This window comes from Porites lutea, chromosome 4 (genome assembly GCF_958299795.1).
Source record: "Porites lutea chromosome 4, jaPorLute2.1, whole genome shotgun sequence".
Taxonomy (NCBI): domain Eukaryota; kingdom Metazoa; phylum Cnidaria; class Anthozoa; order Scleractinia; family Poritidae; genus Porites; species Porites lutea.
Window position 1 is genome coordinate 41662489 of NC_133204.1, and position 20775 is coordinate 41683263.

At 40.0% G+C, this 20775-nt stretch overlaps 1 protein-coding gene across 1 annotated transcript; it reads right to left on the bottom strand.

The window, feature by feature from the left end:
- Positions 1 to 8947: 8947 nt before the first annotated feature.
- LOC140934693 (uncharacterized) lies at positions 8948 to 17876 on the bottom strand. The gene is made up of 4 exons (XM_073384274.1): positions 17679 to 17876; positions 16296 to 16454; positions 13102 to 13294; positions 8948 to 10078 (listed from the first exon to the last, which is right to left on the bottom strand). Exons 1-4 carry the CDS (start codon positions 17874 to 17876, stop codon positions 9795 to 9797), a joined length of 834 nt encoding a protein of 277 aa, XP_073240375.1. The 3' UTR covers positions 8948 to 9794.
- Positions 17877 to 20775: the final 2899 nt, after the last annotated feature.

The window sequence follows — 20775 nt, forward strand, 5'->3', positions numbered from 1 at the left end:
GACGTACACCGGAATGAGTTGGAGATATCGCCAGATCAGTTCTAGTTCTTTAGGGCTACATAAATATTTGAGGCGGAGCGCAAAGGTGATTTGTAAAAAGGATTTGCGACGTTGAAGAATGATGTCTCAAAATCGGTTTTAAGAAAGTCAAGATTACACAAGTTAAATGCCTTCATGCAAAAAATTTGGGGGACAGAAATGTGGATAACGATGAGAGTGATTACTGGCAATTAGAGCGGTTTTCACTCGACTGTCGTAAAACCACAACCAAAGTAAATACACTAGCCAACCAAAGGGCGTAGTAAAACCAAAACCAAACCAATTCCTCAATTACTTTCGACAGTCAAGTGAAAACCGCTCTATTGCAGCAAGAGTGATTCGAAGCAATTGGTACGGTCGTTTGCGTTGCTTGTAGACGAAGCGATTTGGAAAGCGATAGATTGTCAACAAAGAGAAGCAAAACGCAGTTACCGTGGTTTTGTAACGGTTGTGATGATTATCATTGTTCTTCTTTTAGTTTTGTTTGGAAGAGTAGGTGTTTTATACTTGTTTTTGTATTGAGTGTCATTGCTTTTCATGTAATAATTTATTAAAGCTTATATTGCGACGTTGTATATGAATTATCCTTGGTGTGGAGATTTGCGCATTTTCAGCAAGTTTTGTAAAGGAGTTAGTTACGTTGCTGAAGGTGTGGAACTAACTGTACATCAAAAAGGAAAGTGTTGTTGTAGAGAAAATAAAGCAAGTGGAATTGAGATCTCGTCGTGAGCAAATTTATCTATGACAAAAATCACAATCGAAACACAGTCATGCATCTAGACGACTTCCGGTGAAGAAGTTAAGACGTCTTGTTACTCAAAGGAGAAAAGTAAGGGCCTGGGCCCGGTTGCATAAAACGCCCGTAACAACTACGGGTATACGTACGTGCACTCGTAACTTAAGTGAGTTGCATTAAATCACTTAAGTGGTCCACTTAGGGAATTCACCTAAGTGGTTGCACTTACGATTTTCGTAAGTGTTCACTTAAGTGTCGGTTATGCAACAGAAATTGCGGGTGTTGCATAAAACTTTTTTTACACTAAAAATAGCACGTAAATTTACGGGACCTATGTAGGTCCCGTATCGTTACTGTTTTTACTAAAGTTAACGAGATCTTTTACTGAGAAGTAAAAAAAAGTAATTTTTCTTCACGTAATTCGTTCTAATGCGTTTTGTTAACCTCTGATGTACACTTTAAAGCCGACGTTGCGAAAAAAGAAGAAGAATTATCATTTTCAGTAGACATTGAAGAAAAATAACGATTGCCTGCAAATTTCATTTGTTTGAGAGGCTTAAAAGTGTTCGAAACAAATTAAAACTTTCTTTGCACTCACCGATGGTTTGCTTAAAAAAAAAGAGTGAGTCATTAATAAAGTACTATATCAAAGTTACGTGTGCCTTTAAGTGAGCCCGTAAGTTACCAAGTAAAAGAGTAACTTACGAGAGTGCTAAGTGCGTTTCATGCAACACCCGTAAGTATACCCATAACGGATTCGTAAGTGACCTACTTAAGTGGGCACTTAAGTGTAGGTTTTATGCAACCAGGCCCTGATACGCAAGGGTGTCTGGGAAAACGTCATTTCTTACTATTCCTCCGCATTCACAATTAATTCCACAACCACGACGTCGAATTGCACGCTCCCATAGCTTCTTGTTACTTTTAAAAAGTAGAGTTACGTAGAATTCCGAGAATCAAGCGAAGCACTTGGCTTTTCGATAAAAGGATGGATTACGAGTCAGGGCCCGGTTGCATAAAACCTACACTTAAGTGCCCACTTAAGTAGGTCACTTACGAATCCGTTATGGGTACACTTACGGGTGTTGCATGAAACGCAAAACGAATTAAAACTTTCTTTACACTCACCGATGGTTTGCTTAAAAAAAAAGAGTGAGTCATTAATAAAGTACTATATCAAAGTTACGTGTGCCTTTAAGTGAGCCCGTAAGTTACCAAGTAAAAGAGTAACTTACGAGAGTGCTAAGTGCGTTTCATGCAACACCCGTATGTGTACCCATAACGGATTCGTAAGTGACCTACTTAAGTGGGCACTTAAGTGTAGGTTTTATGCAACCGGGCCCTGACTCGTAATCCATCCTTTTATCGAAAAGCCAAGTGCTTCGCTTGATTCTCGGAATTCTACGTAACTCTACTTTTTAAAAGTAACAAGAAGCTATGGGAGCGTGCAATTCGACGTCGTGGTTGTGGAATTAATTGTGAATGCGGAGGAATAGTAAGAAATGATGTTTTCCCAGACACCCTTGCGTATCAGGGCCTGGTTGCATAAAACCTACACCTAAGTGCCCACTTAAGTAGGTCACTTACGAATCCGTTACGGGTACACTTACGGGTGTTGCATGAAACGCACTTAGCACTCTCGTAAGTTACTCTTTTACTTGGTAACTTACGGGCTCACTTAAAGGCACACGTAACTTTGATACAGTACTTTATTAATGACTCACTCTTTTTTTTAAGCAAACCATCGGCGAGTGTAAAGAAAGTTTTAATTCGTTTCGAACACTTTTAAGCCTCTCAAAAAAATGAAATTTGCAGGCAATCGTTATTTTTCTTCAATGTCTACTGAAAATGATAATTCTTCTTCTTTTTTCGCAACGTCGGCTTTAAAGTGTACATCAGAGGTTAACAAAACGCATTAGAACGAATTACGTGAAGAAAAATTACTTTTTTTCACTTCTCAGCAAAAGATCTCATTAACTTTAGTGAAAACAGTAACGATACGGGACCTACATAGGTCCCGTAAATTTACGTGCTATTTTTACCTTTTTTTATCACTTAAGTTACGAGTGCACCTACGTATACCCGTAGCAACCGGGCCCAGCGCCCTAAAGTTCTGATTGGTGCACAGTTGTGATAGACGTTTTATAATCGGCCGTTTTGATTGGTTCACTGTCAGAATAGGGAAAATACGATGCAGTGAATGTAGTGTGTTCCATGTAATATTGAAACAGCTAACCGAGGAGCTAACTTTGCTGAAATTAATTTCGCCTTAAAAGTTCCCCCAAAAGATGAATGAGAGACTTTTTGCTTTAGCATTATACTTCTCCTTTGCGTCTCGTATTGATCTGTTAAATTGATGAAGTGTGCATCAATTGAGTGAGTGATCGAGTGAGTGAGTGAGTGATAATTCGAGTGCCTCCAAAAGCCCATGGAATGACTACGTCATCCATGAGCTAAAAATTAAACTTCTCTACCCCCCACGGTAAATAACTAGAGAGCCAACCTTAGTACTATCATACTACTTAGTATTATCACTACTAAAAAATGTTGTTCTGATCTTCTACACTGGCGGAGTAATCATCGTTGAAAAAAATCAAAGTAAATAACAGATTTTACATTCGAATTTTTTTGCTCTAACTTCATCAGCGATAAAAGCAGATAAGTTAAGGTTACGCAACTGGGGCATTCGTTCTTACCTGGGAAGCCCGGGTATAAATGATCGAGAAGTCCACTGTACCTTGTCCCTGTCCAGGGAGAGCTTTCTCTGTTTAATGACAAAATGACAATGCCCTTCTTCATGCGACGACAGCTGGTGTGCTCTTCAGTGATAAGAACCATTGTTAAGAGCTGGAGCGCTATAGTCCTTTAATAGAGCCAGTAGTATAGACTCTTGAAAGAACCGACAAGGTACCTGTTGAATCAGTTACCACCGGAATCAGTTACCACTGCTTTGCTATATTTTATAATGTAATGACTCCCCAAAAAATTCTTAAAGTGTGATTATGTGTTCTATTTTAGCATGTGGCTTACAGTGTTATGAGTGTTTTAGCAAGAAAAGTTCGGATCACTGTGAAAGCCGCAAAGACGTCGAGAACTGCAGCTCTAGTGAGAATCGATGTGTTAAGGGCTACGCAGATTGGAAAGAGGACGGATCATCAAACTATGCTTATAGAAAAGACTGTTTCTCAGCAGAGAAGTGCAAAACTGCCGCATACAACAAGGACTGTAAGAAGGGAACCTGTAAGGTGGATTGCTGCTCTGGAGATCTTTGCAATGCTGGCACAATACCACTGGGCAATGCTGCCACAGTACCACTGGTCAGCGCCATCATCCTCAGCGCGTGCGCTGTTCTGACCACTTCACTTAAAGCCCTAATCATTTTTAAGTAATTAAGTGTTGCAATATTTTCCGCGGTAAAAGGATAATTAAAGTGTGCCTGATTCGATGTTGTGTTTAGTTTGAATTAAGCTATTTATCAAAGGCCTCCTGTCAAAGGAGATTGTAAATCATTTAGCGTTTGTTTCTATCTATATGATCAAGTGTAACGTCGTTTTTAGGTTTTGATCAATGCAAGATCACTTTCTTGGTTTTTATGAGAGATTGCAAATTCTTTTTAAGAATTACCTCAAGTCTGTAAGTCATTCAGAGTAATAAATGTTTTTATTAACAATTTAAATCGTTGTTATGTTAAAAACAAACAAGGAAAAATAATTGGTTTAGTTATTATTCTTTGTATTTTTTTTTTGGGGGGGGGGTGGGGGAGGTGAGAGTCCCACTGGAAAACTGTTTATCGTGCTAGACCATGCGACTCCAGCTTTAGTCTTGGAATCTTGATTAGGGGTGCTTTCCATTAGGATAATCCGGGTCAGGATCAGTGATCTAAGGGCGCTTTCCATTTGTATTTCCATTAGTCAGTTTGAAAATGAAATGGGCTTTTTCCAAGAGTTTTTTGCTAAACACCATCTCCTTCGTGCATACTATTAAGGATTCTACTGATCTGGCTGGAGAGATTAATTAAAAGGGAAATTGTCATTGCGACAGGAATGGTCTGGCCGATCAGTTCGGACAAATGGAAAGAGCTCTAAGATCACTCGGATCATTAAACACAGAACCCGAAGAATCCACCCTGGGAAAGGACTCATCAGTTCATTTGATGTACTCGGATCCGAAATTAAAGGAACGCATCTTGCTTTGCTGGCGTATTTTTCTGCCGAGCTCTCAGAATTTCCGCTTTTCCACCCTGGGCCATCGTAGCTTAATCAGAAATGGAACGCCAACAGTGGTGATAAACATTAACGCATTTTTATACAAACTTAACGTTCCGTATCCTAGTCAACATACAATTTTAAAGTGATCATGGCAATTTGTTTACAACTATACATAAATAATCGAGTGATCGCTTTACCCTACGGACGAAAGTAAAGCCTGATCTTAGATTTCTCTGCAATATACGGTGTGGTTTAATAAAAGTCACTTTAAAAGATGACAGACTGGGAACTTCTAGAGAATAATGGAACTTATGTCTGGTTGCTTAAAAATGAAACTCACCTAAAATTTCGAGAAAAAAAAACGGGGCGGAGCCGTGAGGAAATCGGAAATAGTCAGACCCTGTAGGGTCTGTCATTTGCCAAAGTAACGACCCTCCATGGCCGAAAGTAGCGATGCAATTTATTTCATAGTGATAACAAAGAAATATTCCCTTTCTATTAACCATTGATGGAAATGAGAAAAAAAGGTGTTCCTACCGTCTCTCAATGCCTGTTACGTACGTAAGAGGGATGATAAAACTGGTCTTTCATTTTCCCTTTGAACGAACTGTTCGCATTTTAGACCCGCGCGAAAGCAGCGATCTTTCCGAAAGTTGACCTGTAACCTTCCTGGGTATATCAACTTACATTCACAAGGCTCTGATCGATGGAAAGTAATGACTGATATTTTACCGGCCACTTGGATTGGTTAACTACTGTGATATAATGAGGGAAAGGCACTTTTCTACAAAATACATAAGTATGCTTTTTCTTTCCCAATGAACATTTTGCTCGGGTCAGTTGCGCTCAACAGTTAAGTTCGTCGAAGATGAAAAGGGAACTTTCTCTTCTGGACTTCGAATTCTTCTTTGCGTCTCCTTTGGTAAGTTTCATTGGTTCTTTCTAGTTTAGTAAGTCATTCGCCCATGCTATCAAGTTTTGCTGAACCAGTTCTGCTTCGCCAAGACAGCTTTTTCCGCTTGCCAGCAATACAATAAACTTAGAGGGCCAGTTTAAAACCGAACATCTTCGGCGATTGCCTCCCGTTGACATTTACTTGTGAATCTACGATCCTATGACGCAAAATTAATTGATGCTGAACGCTATATGTGAACAGGGAGGCAATAAAGGACGGATTAATTGAAAAAACCTGAGCAACAATATGATCATTTTAAAAAATAGTTGTCCTGCTCAGGAATAATATTCAGTGTTTGGTTTGTCATTGTTATTAGCTGCATTAAATTGAAGCTCGGGGGCCTGAATCCTTATAAAGACCTATACAGAGAGACTAAGCCCAAAATGGGTACCTTTTTCAGGTTTCTGATTTGGCATATAAAGGTTAAGGATTTCAGCAGTTGAATTATATGAAAGCTGAGTGAAATCTGTCTTTCCGGTCTGTAAAAAGGCCCAAAATCCCTAGCAGATGCATTTTATATCTGTGAAAAGGCCCAGAAAACGGTTTGATTATGTGATTTATTCATATTTTAAAACAGTGCGTTAAAAACAGTTGAAAGGAATGCAAAGTTCTAATTTGTGGAATTTATCACTCTCCCAAGACAATGTACAATGAAACGGAGTTAATTCATTACCAAACGGATATCATGGATGATTTTTTGAAGGCACATCCCAATGGTTTGGTCGTGTATGGAGGTGATCTAATCGTTATTTTACTTCAATATATCTACTGGTAATGTTTGTTTCGATTTGTTGTCCTTCTTTTTTCACAACGACATTTAAGTGAACACTTACGAAAATCGTAAGTGCAACCACTTAAGTGAATTTTCTAAGTGGAGCACTTAAGTGATATATTGCAATTCTTTTAAGTTACGAGTACACGTAAGTATACCCATAATTGTTACGGGTGTTTCACGCAACCGGGCCCTGTGGCGGAAAAGTATATTACTGCCGAACGTTGTGTGAAAAGGAGGCAATAAAGAACAGATTGGTTGAAGCAAGGCAATAGTATGTTCATCTTAAAAATTGTTTTGCTGTTCGGCAATAATGTGATTGTTTGGTTTAATTTTCGCTATTGTTAGAAGGAAAATAACAGCCAACAGTTAATGTTTTAAGCCTTAGATCTTTCATAGATCTCTCTTAGATAATTAAAAAGTATCAATATGGACAATACTTTTGAGGTCTTAATCATTAAAACGTTTGCCGCGATGGACTAAAGTGACTCGCTGGCATTTATCGACGTTTTATTATATGCTATTTTGTAGCGTGTGGCTTGAAGAGTAATCTCTGTGTAAGCGACCGCTGTTATTAATTTGCAGTTGGGGAGACTGTGCAAGCCGCACGAAAGCTGAGTCCTGCAATAGCTCCAGGCAGAACTGCTGTGCTAAGTGTTATGGTGAGAAAGGATCCGCAGAGAAGTATTACATCAAAGGCTGTTTATCTACAAAGGGTTGTCACTCTTTTGAACTAAATTCTAAATGTGATTTTGAAATTGCAAACTGTACTGCTGTAAAGGTGATCTGTGTAATGGTGCCGCACGGCAATACCAATGGTCAGCGCCATGCCATGCCGTGATGATCATCCTGATCATGACCGTATGCAATTTTCTTGCCGCTTCAGTTTGAGGCGTGATTACAGTAATCAAGAGTTTAAATTTCGATGACAATAGTACTCGTTTCGCAACGGGATAGTAAGTGAGACTCTTCTGTTGGGTAAGGTTTTGATACATAGGCTGTTCTCTTTTTTATGAAACGTGGCTGAATGGACCTGCAGCCCTGAATTCAGAAGTTTGTTGTCAGGTTTTGATTACATATCACAGCCTCCACCTTTTTTTAACCATTGAAAAAAGCGGCGACTCTGTAACCTGATCAGCAGTAATAAATGTTTTGATTTGTTGCTGTTCATAAACTAAGCTGAATAAAGACAATAAACTTGTTGAGTAAAAAGTGGAGGAAACTCTTACCGTACGTCAATTCTAAAACCAGTTAAAAGTTTGCTTTTAATATTTCCAGCACATAATTCCCTCATATAATTTTGGCATTTTTTAAATTAAATTCTTAGTTCTTTAATGTTTTTAAATTGGGTCAATCCACAGCAGTGAACTGGGAGTAACTTTCAAGTATAACACAACGAGTTTTATTTCCGCTTACAGGCTCCGGCAGAAACTTCAGCCTCAGTCCTTCAGTGCTACAAAATTGAAGGATGGAAAAATGCATGGTGCGTTTTGGTCCTCGAGTTACTCCACCCCTGATTTTGAGGGGGAATGGCAGTTACTTTTCTTTTTTATTGCGTCCAAGTTTGTGGTTACGAAGAAATTAATTAGATGAGTTAGAGAGAACCTCTTCAAAGAGTAGCAAGGGTAAAAAATATAGTAACCTATCGATGAATGAAATTTTGGTTATGACGTCACCGTACATATGCATATAGGCCGATGTGAAATGTCACATTTAATTTCATGCCTGCCGCATTATTGTCGAAAAAAAGTACGGCATCCCCTTTTTTTAAGGGAAATTGCATGTCCAACGGCGCTCTTCAGTAAACTGAAGGGGAAAAAAAGCAAAGAGTTTTTAATATCAGTAGGAGAAAGAAACCTTAAGAAAAGCAAAGAAGATCATCACAAATAAGTTGCTAGACTTGCTCACAAGTCGAGCTTTTGAGCGCGTAGCGCGACAGTGAGCGCAAAGCGCGATCGTACGAGCGCCGAGCGCGAAGCGCGAGCGAGCGAGCGAGCGAAAGCCCGGTCCTACCACACCAGACCAGAAAACCATGCGAACGACTTTGAGAAAGTCTAATAAGTTGCGAAAGAAAGCTTGAAAAACATTCAGGCTTGTCGGGAATAGAACCTTGACCTCTTCGATACCGGTACAAACTTCAGATTTTTGTTTCGCAACGTCATCAGTTGCGTATTTCATCTTGCAGTTTAATCATCATTTCAGAAAGAAACCTTATCACAACTACCGTATCATTTGCTGGCTTCAAATAATACCAGTCATTAAAATCTTTATTTTCGAGCAGTCCTACGACCAGATCCGTTTTTCACACGAGTTGTGCGAAAATAGAACAATGATATATGCTGCACTAAAAGGTTATAAAAGGCTATCTATGAAAATTTTTAATACCTAATTTAAAACCATTCTTGAATTTTGGCGAGTGCTCCGACATTGTCACTAGCGAAAACCGGCCTTAATACTTTAACTGCAGGTTAGTTCCTCTCCTCCTATATTGATCAAGATATGCTAATTTTATCTTTAGAGTACTGTGATCGGCAGGAACGAAAAACCTTTTAAGGTAAGAAAAGCGAACCATTTAGAAAGGTCTTTGTCTGTATTCTGTAACCATCTATAAGTAGCTTGTAAGAAGGCAGTACGTGTCAAACGTATAAAGGGTCTAAAGTCTAATTGGAACTTTCGTTGATTTGAGAAATTCACTGCCGTCGAAGGGCATCATACATCAGCCCATCCATTATCTTACATTGGTAGAACTGAAACGATCTGTGGTTTTTAGAGTCTCATTTCAAACCTAGATTAAACATTGGTGATTTCCGAGCAAGTTTTAAGTCGTTGAGAAATATACCAGTTCTAAAAGGCTGATGAAACATCTTTGTTATTCAAAGACGAAAAACAATATGACCGAACAGGCTACTGACTTTGATTAAGTTTTGCTGATATTTTGTCGATACCGGTAGCAAATATCACCCTGAGCGGGCCAAAATGAAGTACTAACTATAAGATTCACTATTAAGCACACTAAATGCTTTCTACCCATAGAGTGTGAGTTGTTTATCTCCTGAAAAGTTCTCAAACGAAATCGAGAATGTTTCATTGTATAAACACTTGTCTGATTTCATTTATCGCCGAGTAGGTAGATCCAAGGCCGCCAAAAATTCCTACAGTCATGATTTCACATAGGAAAGCTTTGACGTGGAGTGGAACGTTGGGTGCGATTCTTAAGTAAAACAGACAAGGAAATACAAATGTTAACGCGGTTACTGTGGAGCCTCCAATGAGAGATAAGATGGGACCAAACTTGGGAATCAGTTCGCCAATACCGAGAATGAAACACATAAGAACTGTGCGAAGGATGCATCGCTGGAAGCAGAACTCTGTTGGAGTGAAAAAAAGAGAGAGACAAAATAGTTTAAGTTAGCGAGTTTACCTCTCTGGAAGCTTGGTTAAAAATAGAGAGCTACCGCAAGATCTGATTATTAACCGAGAGCGAGGTCATTACGGGGAAATCTCAGATATATGCCTTGATGTATTGACCGAGCGAAAGCGAGGTCAATACATCAAGGACGAGGTCTGAGATTTCCCTGTAATGAACGAACGGACGAGGTTAATAAGTTATTTATTATGTGGCCTTTTCATTATGGACCTGACCCTGCGATCAATAAAAACCAGTAACTGGTCAGCGGATATTTTTAAAAACAGGTCACCTCAATGAGTTGTACACTTGAGCCCCCCGATGCAGTCTGTGACACTGGTCAGCAGATACCCTTTTTGACAACTGTCAATTGACCATAACATGGATGTCCATAAGGATGTCCACTATCAAGTTAAACACAGATTGTATAACGCCTTGGGCACTTAGCTAGTAATGCCATAATAAAAAGACCACATTACCAATGCTAGTAATGTAACTACCTGCTCGGTAAATTAGACAAGCTAGCCCGCGAATTTCCTGTTTATCACCAAAGTATGTGAATACAAAACCCATAAGGTTGAACAAATCAAGAACAAGATCTAGAAAACCAATAAAAGCTTGACAACCCATGAGGCTCTACCTTGAACCCAAACAGGAACTCCGATGTGGGTAACAATCAAGGTCAGCTATAATGGCAAACAAACCCACTTCAAGAGATGACAATCGAACTTAAATAAACCACAAGATAAATGACATTTATGTCGAAAAACCCATTTTAAAAAAGGTAATAACACTTAAAAACCTGTTGAGACAAAAGACGGATTAACCTTGATCTTCAAACCTAAACATAACGAGACCCTAATCACGAGCGAAAGAGTCGGGAACAAACAACCTATCAGCAATAATCATCATGAGAATAATTTTCAAAACAATCATAAAACTACTTCACAACACTTCTATACATTTAAGATCACAACACTTAAAGGTACTAGGTCTCATTTTCGGGGGCCTTCCGTGTAGGCGCAACGATATGCGTCGTCGCGTCTCCTTGCTAAGCTGCTACTCTACTGTCTCTGAGAGATATAACGTGCTGGGCCCGGTTGTTCAAAAGTTGGATAGCACCATCCGATAAATCACTATCCAGCGGATAAGTAGCCTGCCTAGCAGGCGCTTGGAAGTAGTGGGCGAAAGAGAGAACGGGCCCGCGCGAGGGAGACACGCGAGGGGTGAGGGAGCGCCTGCAAGGAAGTTCCCTGAAAATCGCGTCTGCCCCCGCGTGTCTCCTTCTCGCGCGCCCGTTTTTTCTCGTGCCCACTACTTCCAAGCGCCTGCTACGCAGGCTAGCGGATAAGTAGTAGGACAAACCATTGCGCTATCCATTTGAGATAGATTTAGCCAGTGGATAGCGTTATCCACCTTTTGAAGAACTGGGGCATGGTGTGCAAAGGAGGGGCGTGGATTCGAGAATAGTGGTTATGTTTGAGGTGGGGAATTTTACACCATATGAGCCTAGAATGATACGAGAATAACCCATAAAAAAATCAGGGCAGAGATGGAGCATTTGGAGGATGCCTTCTTCCCTATTAAAAAAAATAAGGTAAATATTCTGTTGAATATTTATCGAATTTCTCCGTCACGGGATAAGAGGATTTGAGGGCATATAGAGAGGAGAAGTGTGACATCACATTACCATGGTAACAAAATTTCTGGATCGCAACATTGGCAACAATAGGGAGCAACGACGATGGCGACGGCAACGAGAATGGCGAAAAAGCAATCGGTTTAGATGAGCAAAACAACAATTTTGCACGTGCATCACTCTTTTTTGTACATTTCTTAGCCATCGTAGCACGACTGTGACATGAAACGCGCCCGCTTCACGGAGTCGATGAACACAACACAAAATTTTCTTTTTCTTTTTCTAAACTTAGATACGATCCTTTCGGATTCAACCCCAGAAAATTTCGCCAACATTTCACATTTTAAATGAAATTGAATCAGATCGATGAATTTTGAAACAGTGTGGATTCACTTTTTAAGTGACGTTTTTGATTTGTTGTCATCCAGAAATGTTACTACCCTGGCAACGTGACGTAACGACTTGTCCTCTCTATTCTCTTCATAAATTGAGGTATTTCAACATTATTTGGTCCGCCCCCCAAAAGATCAAATACCCTGTGGGTTGTCCAAAGGGGAAGAGGGGAGCAAGTTGAAGTTTTGAATTGACTAGTTCATAAGACACTGAGAAAGTACTAGTAGTACGTATTTACTCTAATAAGCGCCTTTGCCCTTATGTTAGTTTAACCCATTCGCCACCGGTTGCCGAAAAACGCATTTTAAGGCTAGTCGAGCGGTTTTCTGGTCACTGACGTGCACTTTGCGGCCTTCTGATCCAGATGCAAAATATTAACTTCAATCTCGTCCCCGGACGGACACTTGACTTTTACTTTTCCCTTTCCCTCCTCTCCTCTTTTTTCTCTTTTCTTGCCTCATTTTTCTTTCTCTAGTTGGGCATTTAGTAGGCTTCATGTTGGTGGGAAATGTTTTTAGGAAGGCTTTTAGGATCTTAGGAATAGAAGTGAAAGGAAATGTAGGTGGGTAGTGGAACAAGATTTTCATGGAAATTTTCAGGTCAATGTTACATGGTTTTTTGCCTTTTTCTCCATTTTTCTTGACTGAATTGTGCTCATTCTGGTATTGCATGTTTGAAAGATCGTTTCACTCTGCACAAGTTAGCGGCAAAGGTGTCCTTGACCATTAAAAAATGATGACGTCACAAGTGATAGAAGAGGCGTGGATCCGCACGGGCGGTTACGGGCGGCTCTGGGACGAACGAGTTAATACAGAAAATCATAATTCCGAGGTTAATACAATTCTTTGTCTAGTTCAACTTTCGAATAAACGCCGCCCTCAAATAAGGCGTGAAATTTAGTAAGCGCCACAACACTTATTCGAGTAAATACGCTGTTTTATAACTCTACTCACTTCTTGGTACATTGCAGAGCTCTTCCAGCTGCTGTGATACAGGATTAAGTGTAATAACGCAGCTAACAAGTAACTGAAGTGATACTAATACCAGTACAACCTGCGATATGATCACTACATTGTTGTTTTCACCACGCCCCACGCTGTCTAGAATATTAGGAGTTATGTCCCTGCCATACGTAACAGGCCTACTCTGGGACCTAAAGTCGCCTAAAGTCGCCCAAAGTCGCCTTAAGTCGCCTTAAGTCGCCTAAAATCGCCTTAAGTCGCCTAAAATCGCCTTAAGTCGCCTAAAATCGCCTTAAGTTTCCTTAAGTCACTAAATCATTCAAATCTTAACGAGGTTCAAATTGTCTTGTAGTTATTACTTTTTTAGTTTTCTATTTCCAGAATGTATGATTTCTCATAAAGTGTATAATAACCCGTGTTCAATAATATTAGCCACAGACCCACCCCACCCCCCACAAAAAAACTCCCACGGTGACTTAAGACCCATTAATTTCTTCTCCAGCCCTCTAATTTATACATTTAATTACTTTAAACAATTTACTACACGTAATAATTAGTCGTAAGCAATACAAGAATAATCATTCCTGTATTGTTTATGCAAAAATGACAACATATAGTACACAACTTTATCCAGTCACTTGTACAGGTATTTTATTAATTTCATCCGGGAGGTTTGTCTCATATTTCTCAGTAAAAATATTGTTTAAAAAGGCATTCAAAGGTTCAAGTTCTAGCTAAACTACATTAAACAGTGTGCAAAGAGAGTAGACAGAGTAGTGTCCAGGCAATAGCCCTGGGGTACTGGATTCTATGATTGGGCTAGTGAACTGCGTTTTTAACTTGCCTGGCTGGCAAGTAAAGTTTTTTAGGGAATTCAGATTACAGAAGAACTGTAATCAGTCCCATTCATAAAAAAAATTGGGGTTAGTCAAAATGGCTTTCAGGCTAGTGTATGCTAGGCAAGCTGTAAAGCCGACTTTCTTTGCACCCTGAACAAAATATAGTTAAAACTCTTTTCTACTGCTTTGTGAGAGTCCAACATTGAAAGACATTTCAAGTAACTAAGATCAATACAGGTAGGTTGAAGGGAGAGAAAAAAAAAACAATTATTGCCGCCACAACATTAATCTGAATTTTCTGGTAGTTAATACAAGTCTAAAGGTCAATCGAAAAAAGTGTCCATGTAAATTACCGACCCAGATTTTAAGAGCAACTAATGATAAGTTTTTTCTCCGGCACACAACCTCTGATCTGTATTTACCGTCGAATTATATCCATCTATCATTGACAGAAACACAATCACTCTTATAAACTTGAACACTTAGCTTAGCTTGTACAGTCGTCTCTTTAGGTCTTCCCTTCCAGACAGAAATTCAAGCTTTGTACATCGAAGGTGCGTAATACTGCTCTTTGTTTATGTTGTCGTGATTGCTCCCTGCCAAACGATTTGATGTAATCGATCATTATTGATGAAGAACGTAGAAAAGCGAAATAATACTGTTCTTTCCTCTACGTTATGGCCGCCCAGAAATTAGTGTGTTTTGATCACGTGACTAACTGGTCTGGAGGCGGGGAGAGGGCGGGACCGAGAAACCATGGAAATTAGCTTGCGACTGCAGTGGAATTCTGGGAGAAGCAAAATGGCGGATAGAATGTTGTACCTCGCGTTTTCGTATAAAGATCTCCTAAAGTTTAAATGGAAATTTCTGACATAATAATGGAAAAGTTTACACTTGGTACTGCCATCGGTTTAAACATGACGCATAATGCTTCCTTTTGTGCTGAGAGCGTAAACGCTGCCGCGTGGAACAGACCGAGAGAGGTTGTTTGAAGCTAAGCTTAGTTGTTTACGTTTCTGCTGGTGCATAAATGCACTCATGAAATCAACCCGACTGGAAAGTTTCCAGAGAGACCATGGATAAGAGAGTACGGTTCACTAGCGAAGCAAGTATTTGGAAGTGTTTTGTTTGACTGAGACAGGAAAGGAGCAATATATATACGGCGAGAACTACAAACTTTTTGTTTTGAATTCAATTGGAAAAACATCCTCTTAGCCAAGCGTGTGGGGACAAACATTGGCAGAGCAACTGCCAAGACATACAATGGGGATCGTCATTTCCATAATGTGCGATATCGATAAGTGATTTTAGATGTTTTAAATTAATTACTTAAATGTTTGTTGTCAAATTATGAAAAAAAGACACTTCAATATAAAGTTTTTGCTACAAACCAGCTCACAGTATGTTACAGAGATGTATTGAAATACTCTACTTTTATGGTTTTATTTTTTGGAAAAAGAAATGCAGGAGCCATTGATTTTTTGTCCCTTATATTATGAAATAATGCATTTAAAGACCAAGAGAAAATTTACCCTTTTGGTTGCTTCTAACTCAGATTTTGTCTCTGCTAATGTAATACTAAACCAACACCCTTGATATTAGCCTGTGCCACAGATGGAACTAAACTCTGGGTTAAGTCCATCTGCAAAACAGAGGCAAAATCCTAGTTCTGGGCCCCCTGTGTGTGTATCAGGATTAGAGAACATGCCAGGACTGGACTGTTAAAAATGTCATTGTCCATTTGCCAATCATGTTGAAGGGGAACTCAAAATACTGGTAATTCATTTAGTGCATCAAGGCCCAGAACAAGGATATTAGAGCTGCTTCACGAATGTTACTAACCACGGTTAGAATACACCTGCAACACAAGCTACCTTGATATTTAATGTTCAAAATATTAGGTAGCTGAGATTGTTGAAAATTTGGAAGACTAATGTAGATGTCTTCAAGACTGAATTAACTTATGCTACAACATTGTGTCCCTAGAGAGGTAGTGTTATCAGATTTTGATTTTGTATATGTTGTAGTTCATTTTTATTTCAGTTAATTTTTATTTTTCCATCGTTTCTGGGTATGGTTATGTATGTTAATAAATTTAAAACAAAGGGAAACCAAAAATTAACTGAAATTAAAAATTAACTGCAACATATTGACACTAACATGTAACTCACCTAAATGTCACCTTTTTCTCCTTAAGTCGCCTAAAGTCGCCTTAAATCGCCTAAAGTCGCCTTAAATCGCCTTAAGTCGCGCAACATTTTGACCAAATTTTCCTAAAGTCGCCTTAAATCGCCTTAAGTCGCCTAAAATTACGGCGACTTAAGGTCCCAGAGTAGGCCTCGTAACAAATCCAAGCACTGACACTGGTAGGTACATGGCCAACACGCTGATGTATGCCCAGAAGACGGACAATGGAAACCTGGACGCTTTCTTCATGTCCGTTTGAATTGTTGGAAAAATCGAAACACCAACGAACGAGAATAGGATCTTGCCAAACGCTGTAAAATAACATACAAATAGTTCAAATATAACACAACAGGATTAAAAACCCCAACAGGCTGGAGGCAACCAGTTGGCTGTTTAAAAGCGTGCTAGATGAGTTAAACTCGGGAAAACCTAGAACAAATCCAGCAAGTGGCCAGCAACGGGACTCGAACCCGGGACCGCGGATTGTGAGTCCGACGCATCAAAGGCGCTATTTAGACTTAAGCCAACGCAACGCTCACTGCTTGGCTTATGGGTACAGGAAACAGATGTAGTCTGCATGAGCTAAAGGCGTTATCCAGCCGAAAAAGGAGACACAATCGAGTACGGAGGGTAAGACAAAGGAAAGAGAAAAATACTCCCTTAGCTCCCCTTCGTCTGCTAGCGCTGTGAGCTTGCACACTGGTACGACTTGGTGGGATTACAGGCATGTGTCAACCGCCGCAAGATAAGCTTTGGTTAGGTACGTAGAGCGACGGACTGCTGCATGAACTAGAGGTCATGCTAGCTTGCTCGAACCAACATCTTATGCGTCACTTGCACAAGGAAAGTTTGGAGGCTTGGGTAAACAATCAACTCTGGTTTTCTAAGTCACAAAATACACGTCGGTCATCGGGCAGTATTCTATCCTGCCTAAAATAAAAAGTCCTGCAGCGCTCTCAACTTAACCGCGACAGAAAGTTGATTCGAAATGAAGAAATATGTTTGCTTATGTTCATCTGAGGACTTAAACCAACTAGATATAGAAGCCACATGTTAAATTTTATATCAGTGAAAATGACCTAAACACGATAATCTCCGATTTTAAAAAATATTAGCCCCCGCTTATCTAAATAGCTGCCTCGATTTTCTTATCTCAATTTCTCTCGTGACTGACCTTTTTTATTATAAATATGGTACTTTTTCACTTCAACTATTCGTAATAAATCTTGAGCCGTCTACACACCACCTGCCTCGATTAGCCTTGCTATTTGCAGGTGGTGTGATATTTGTATATTTAATGTAAGAAATAAAGATGTTGTTGTTAATTCGATTTGTCCATTGACATATTAACAACAACATATTAAAATGGAAATGGTTACAGCCAAGGAAGCTCATCTTCCATAAACCTTTTCTCCAATTGCTGGGTAAGGATTCCGTACATGACCTTTATATTCGTCATGTCTCTTCCAAGGATCGTGCCAGAATAGCCAGACGCAAGCCAACAAAGAACAAGTGACCGAATCCCGTGCAACCCGCTCCTACGATGGCAGCCGGTAGGGCTAAGACTCCGCTGCCGGCAACTTGTGCAACAATAAACACAGCGGCGGTAAATAAAGTTAATCCGTTTTGGAACTTAGCATTTCCTCTTGTTATAACTTCATAGTCATAGACTTGGGTTCTGGCTTTGTCTAGATATTCAACATGATTTATCAAAGTTTCTTCTTCACCTCTGGGCGGCATGACGAACTGGTTCGGGCTTTGGTTTCTGTAGATTTGACTGGAATTCTAACCTAGCCTGGGTCCAGGCTCCGCAGCGGGGAAAGGGCAAAAAAATTCCCCGACAGAGACAAAATTTGTTGTTTTCACGTTTTACAAACTAACATCCCTCAAAATTCTAGCTCATTTGAAAATTTAGCTTTCGATAGCTAATTCGCACGCTCGCATTGAAAAATCATAAAAAAATCGACAATGCAAGTTTTTTTAAAAACAATCTTGGTTTATAGTCCAAAAAGCTTTAATTTGAGTGTAGAGTTCAGGTTTGTTACGGTATCCGAAGTTTATGAAGAACTGGAACGTGATACTTCCGGCTTGCATGTGAGACGCCCCTGAAGGAAGTTGGTGAAGCATTCACGTTGTTGTTTACAAACGATGGAAAAAGTTGCGTTCTAATTTTCATGAACGAACTGTAAGCCTAAAGTTCTTAACACACCGTACCGTAACCTGCATAGCAAGCGTTTCCGTGAGGTTCCGGAGCAAAGAACAAGGAACGAGAGTCAAAGACCACGCGAAAAATGGCGCGAGTAAGAGAACGGTGAGGGGATGAGGAAGAAAGGCTTCCTTCCTCCCCCTCCCCCTCCCCCCTCTTTCATTTTTTGGCTGTCGTTCCATTTCTTGCACGGCCAAAACCGAGAATCCTGTTTCACGGTCTTTCTTTGCTCCGAAACCAAACGGAAACGCTTGCTACGTAGGTTAACCGTACCGACCCGAAATCAACATTGAAACAAATCGAACCTCTTTTTGTCGTGTAAATGACACAGACCGTGCCCTAGATTTACGGCCCGCGTGCCAAAATTTAGGAGTGCCGGTCCCAAAATGAACGTCGTGTGAATGGGGCCAGTTTTGTATTTGCACTTCTTGTTAGACTGCCTAGCAGGCGCTTGGAAGTAGTGGGCACAAAAAAAAACGGGTGTGCGAGAAGGAGACACGCGAGGGGAGAGGGAGCGTATGCACGGAAGGCCCCCCTCACCCCTCGCGCGTCTCCCTCGTGCGCGCCGGTTCTCTCTTTCACCCTCTTCTTCCAAGCGCCTGCTACGCAGGCTAACTTCTTGTTTGCTTTCTTTTGGTAGGTATTGATTCTACTGCATGCTTTCGATCACTGCCATCTAGCTATTCAAGTTCTCAGTCACTGTGGTAATTACCACTAAGCCGATCAATCAATCGATATTGTAGCGGGATTTAAAACAATATTTATCTAATTCGATGTTGCCTAGTATAACAACGAGGCTGAAGAGGCCGTAATTTCTCGCTAGGCGTTGGTAAACGACGTACTACGACGTCTAATTGATACTTTTAACAAACGCTTTGCTGTTTCGATGCTGTGACTACACTAACTAAGTACGTACGAAAGGGGGTACGAAACAGTTGTTGCGTGAATTGTCCCGGATACAGTGGACATTACTGGAGAGTTTAGCCGTACCACCACGGGCGACGAAAATCAATGTAAACGGTCACGATCAGTGAATTCGGGTTCTATATGAAACCGTATGTCGCCGTATTCTAACTCACTCGATTTGTCTCGAATACAGTGAACTCTTCTGAAGCTTAATTATCTCCTAACAAGGCGGCACCTCACCCGTGTTCGATTTTGTTATTTTGTTGAATTAGCAGAAGTTGTGAATCCGCATGCTTTTATAGCCACAACATTTTTTACCCCCAATCCCCACCCTACGCATTCTTCAGTTTCATGTGCCCTCTTGTTGTTTAATCATGCACTTAAAATGCAGACTTGAGTAAAGTTCCGAGAAACAAGCCAAGCGGTTGGTTTTTCGATAAAGGATGGATTAGTGATCTTAAATTACGAGCCAGCGCCCTAAAGTTCTGATTGGTGCACAGTTGTGATAGACGTTTAATCGACCGTTTTCATTGGTTCACTGTCAGAATAGGGAAAAATACGATGCAATGAATATAGCGTGTTCCATGTGAAAGACCACTTTACTTTTTGGGACAGCTACCGAGGAGCTGACTTTGCTGAAGAGAAGTTTCGCCTTAAAAGTTCTCCCAAAACATGAATCAGGGACTTTTTGCTTTGGCATTTCTCCTTTGCGTTTCTTTCGGTAAGTACTTTTGGTCCGTTCTATTGCATTGATTCGCTCATTGCCATCTAGTTCTTTCTGGCAATGATTAGATGACATGCCAGTCGGTCGATACATAGCAGATTTGAAACGGTTTTATTCAAAGTTGCCTTTCTTAGGGCTGTACTTTCTTCGCTGTATTGGTATACGATGATATGATGTTCAGTCGTTCCTTACAAGATTACGTTTCGTCTTTGTTACGGTTGTCTTTACGTATTAAATTAATCAGAATGGAGGATCATCAGAAAAAGCTGAGTTTGTCAATAGGCCGTTATATTGAAAGTTGCATTCATGCATTGGTGAAAAGATATTTTGAAGCATTAAAACTCAACTGGCCACGTTTAATGGAAACACCTGCTCTGTAAAACAACAAAACGTTTCCGCGTTCACGGATAAGCCAGCGCCTACTTCCATTTCACAGCTGAGGCTTTCAATAAACCACCAAATTCCTAACATATCAGCTTGTATCACTGAAATATCTTTACTGTTGCTTTAAAAAGTTCATTTCTACTAGTAATGCTATAATTGTTTTGGTTCGTGGTTCAAATGGGATCGAAGTCTATTTTATTGCTGAATTAGAAGTACATCAAATTTGGCGAGAGATAAGTTGTTAAAATTCTTTTGACAGGTTTCAGCTATTGTAAACTGTTCCACGCTTTTGAATCTCTACGACGAATAGAATTTCTAATAAAATTTGTTTTTGGGCTCGAAGGAAATGATGTCTTGCCATGATCTTCTGCAGCCTGAATTCTTCTGTACAAAGAACTATTAAAATTCCCTGACGGTAT

What these genes read in the sequence shown, in the direction of transcription:
- LOC140934693 (XM_073384274.1), bottom strand. Translation starts at nt 17,876, where the DNA reads ATGCCGCCCAGAGGTGAAGAAGAAACTTTGATAAATCATGTTGAATAT. An exon ending in TAGCCCTACCGGCTGCCATC is followed by an intron (nt 16,455 to 17,678) that starts GTAGGAGCGGGT and finishes TTTGTATGTTAT; the next exon opens with TTTACAGCGTTTGGCAAGAT. An exon ending in CAGTGTCAGTGCTTGGATTT is followed by an intron (nt 13,295 to 16,295) that starts GTTACGAGGCCT and finishes TTTAGGTCCCAG; the next exon opens with AGTAGGCCTGTTACGTATGG.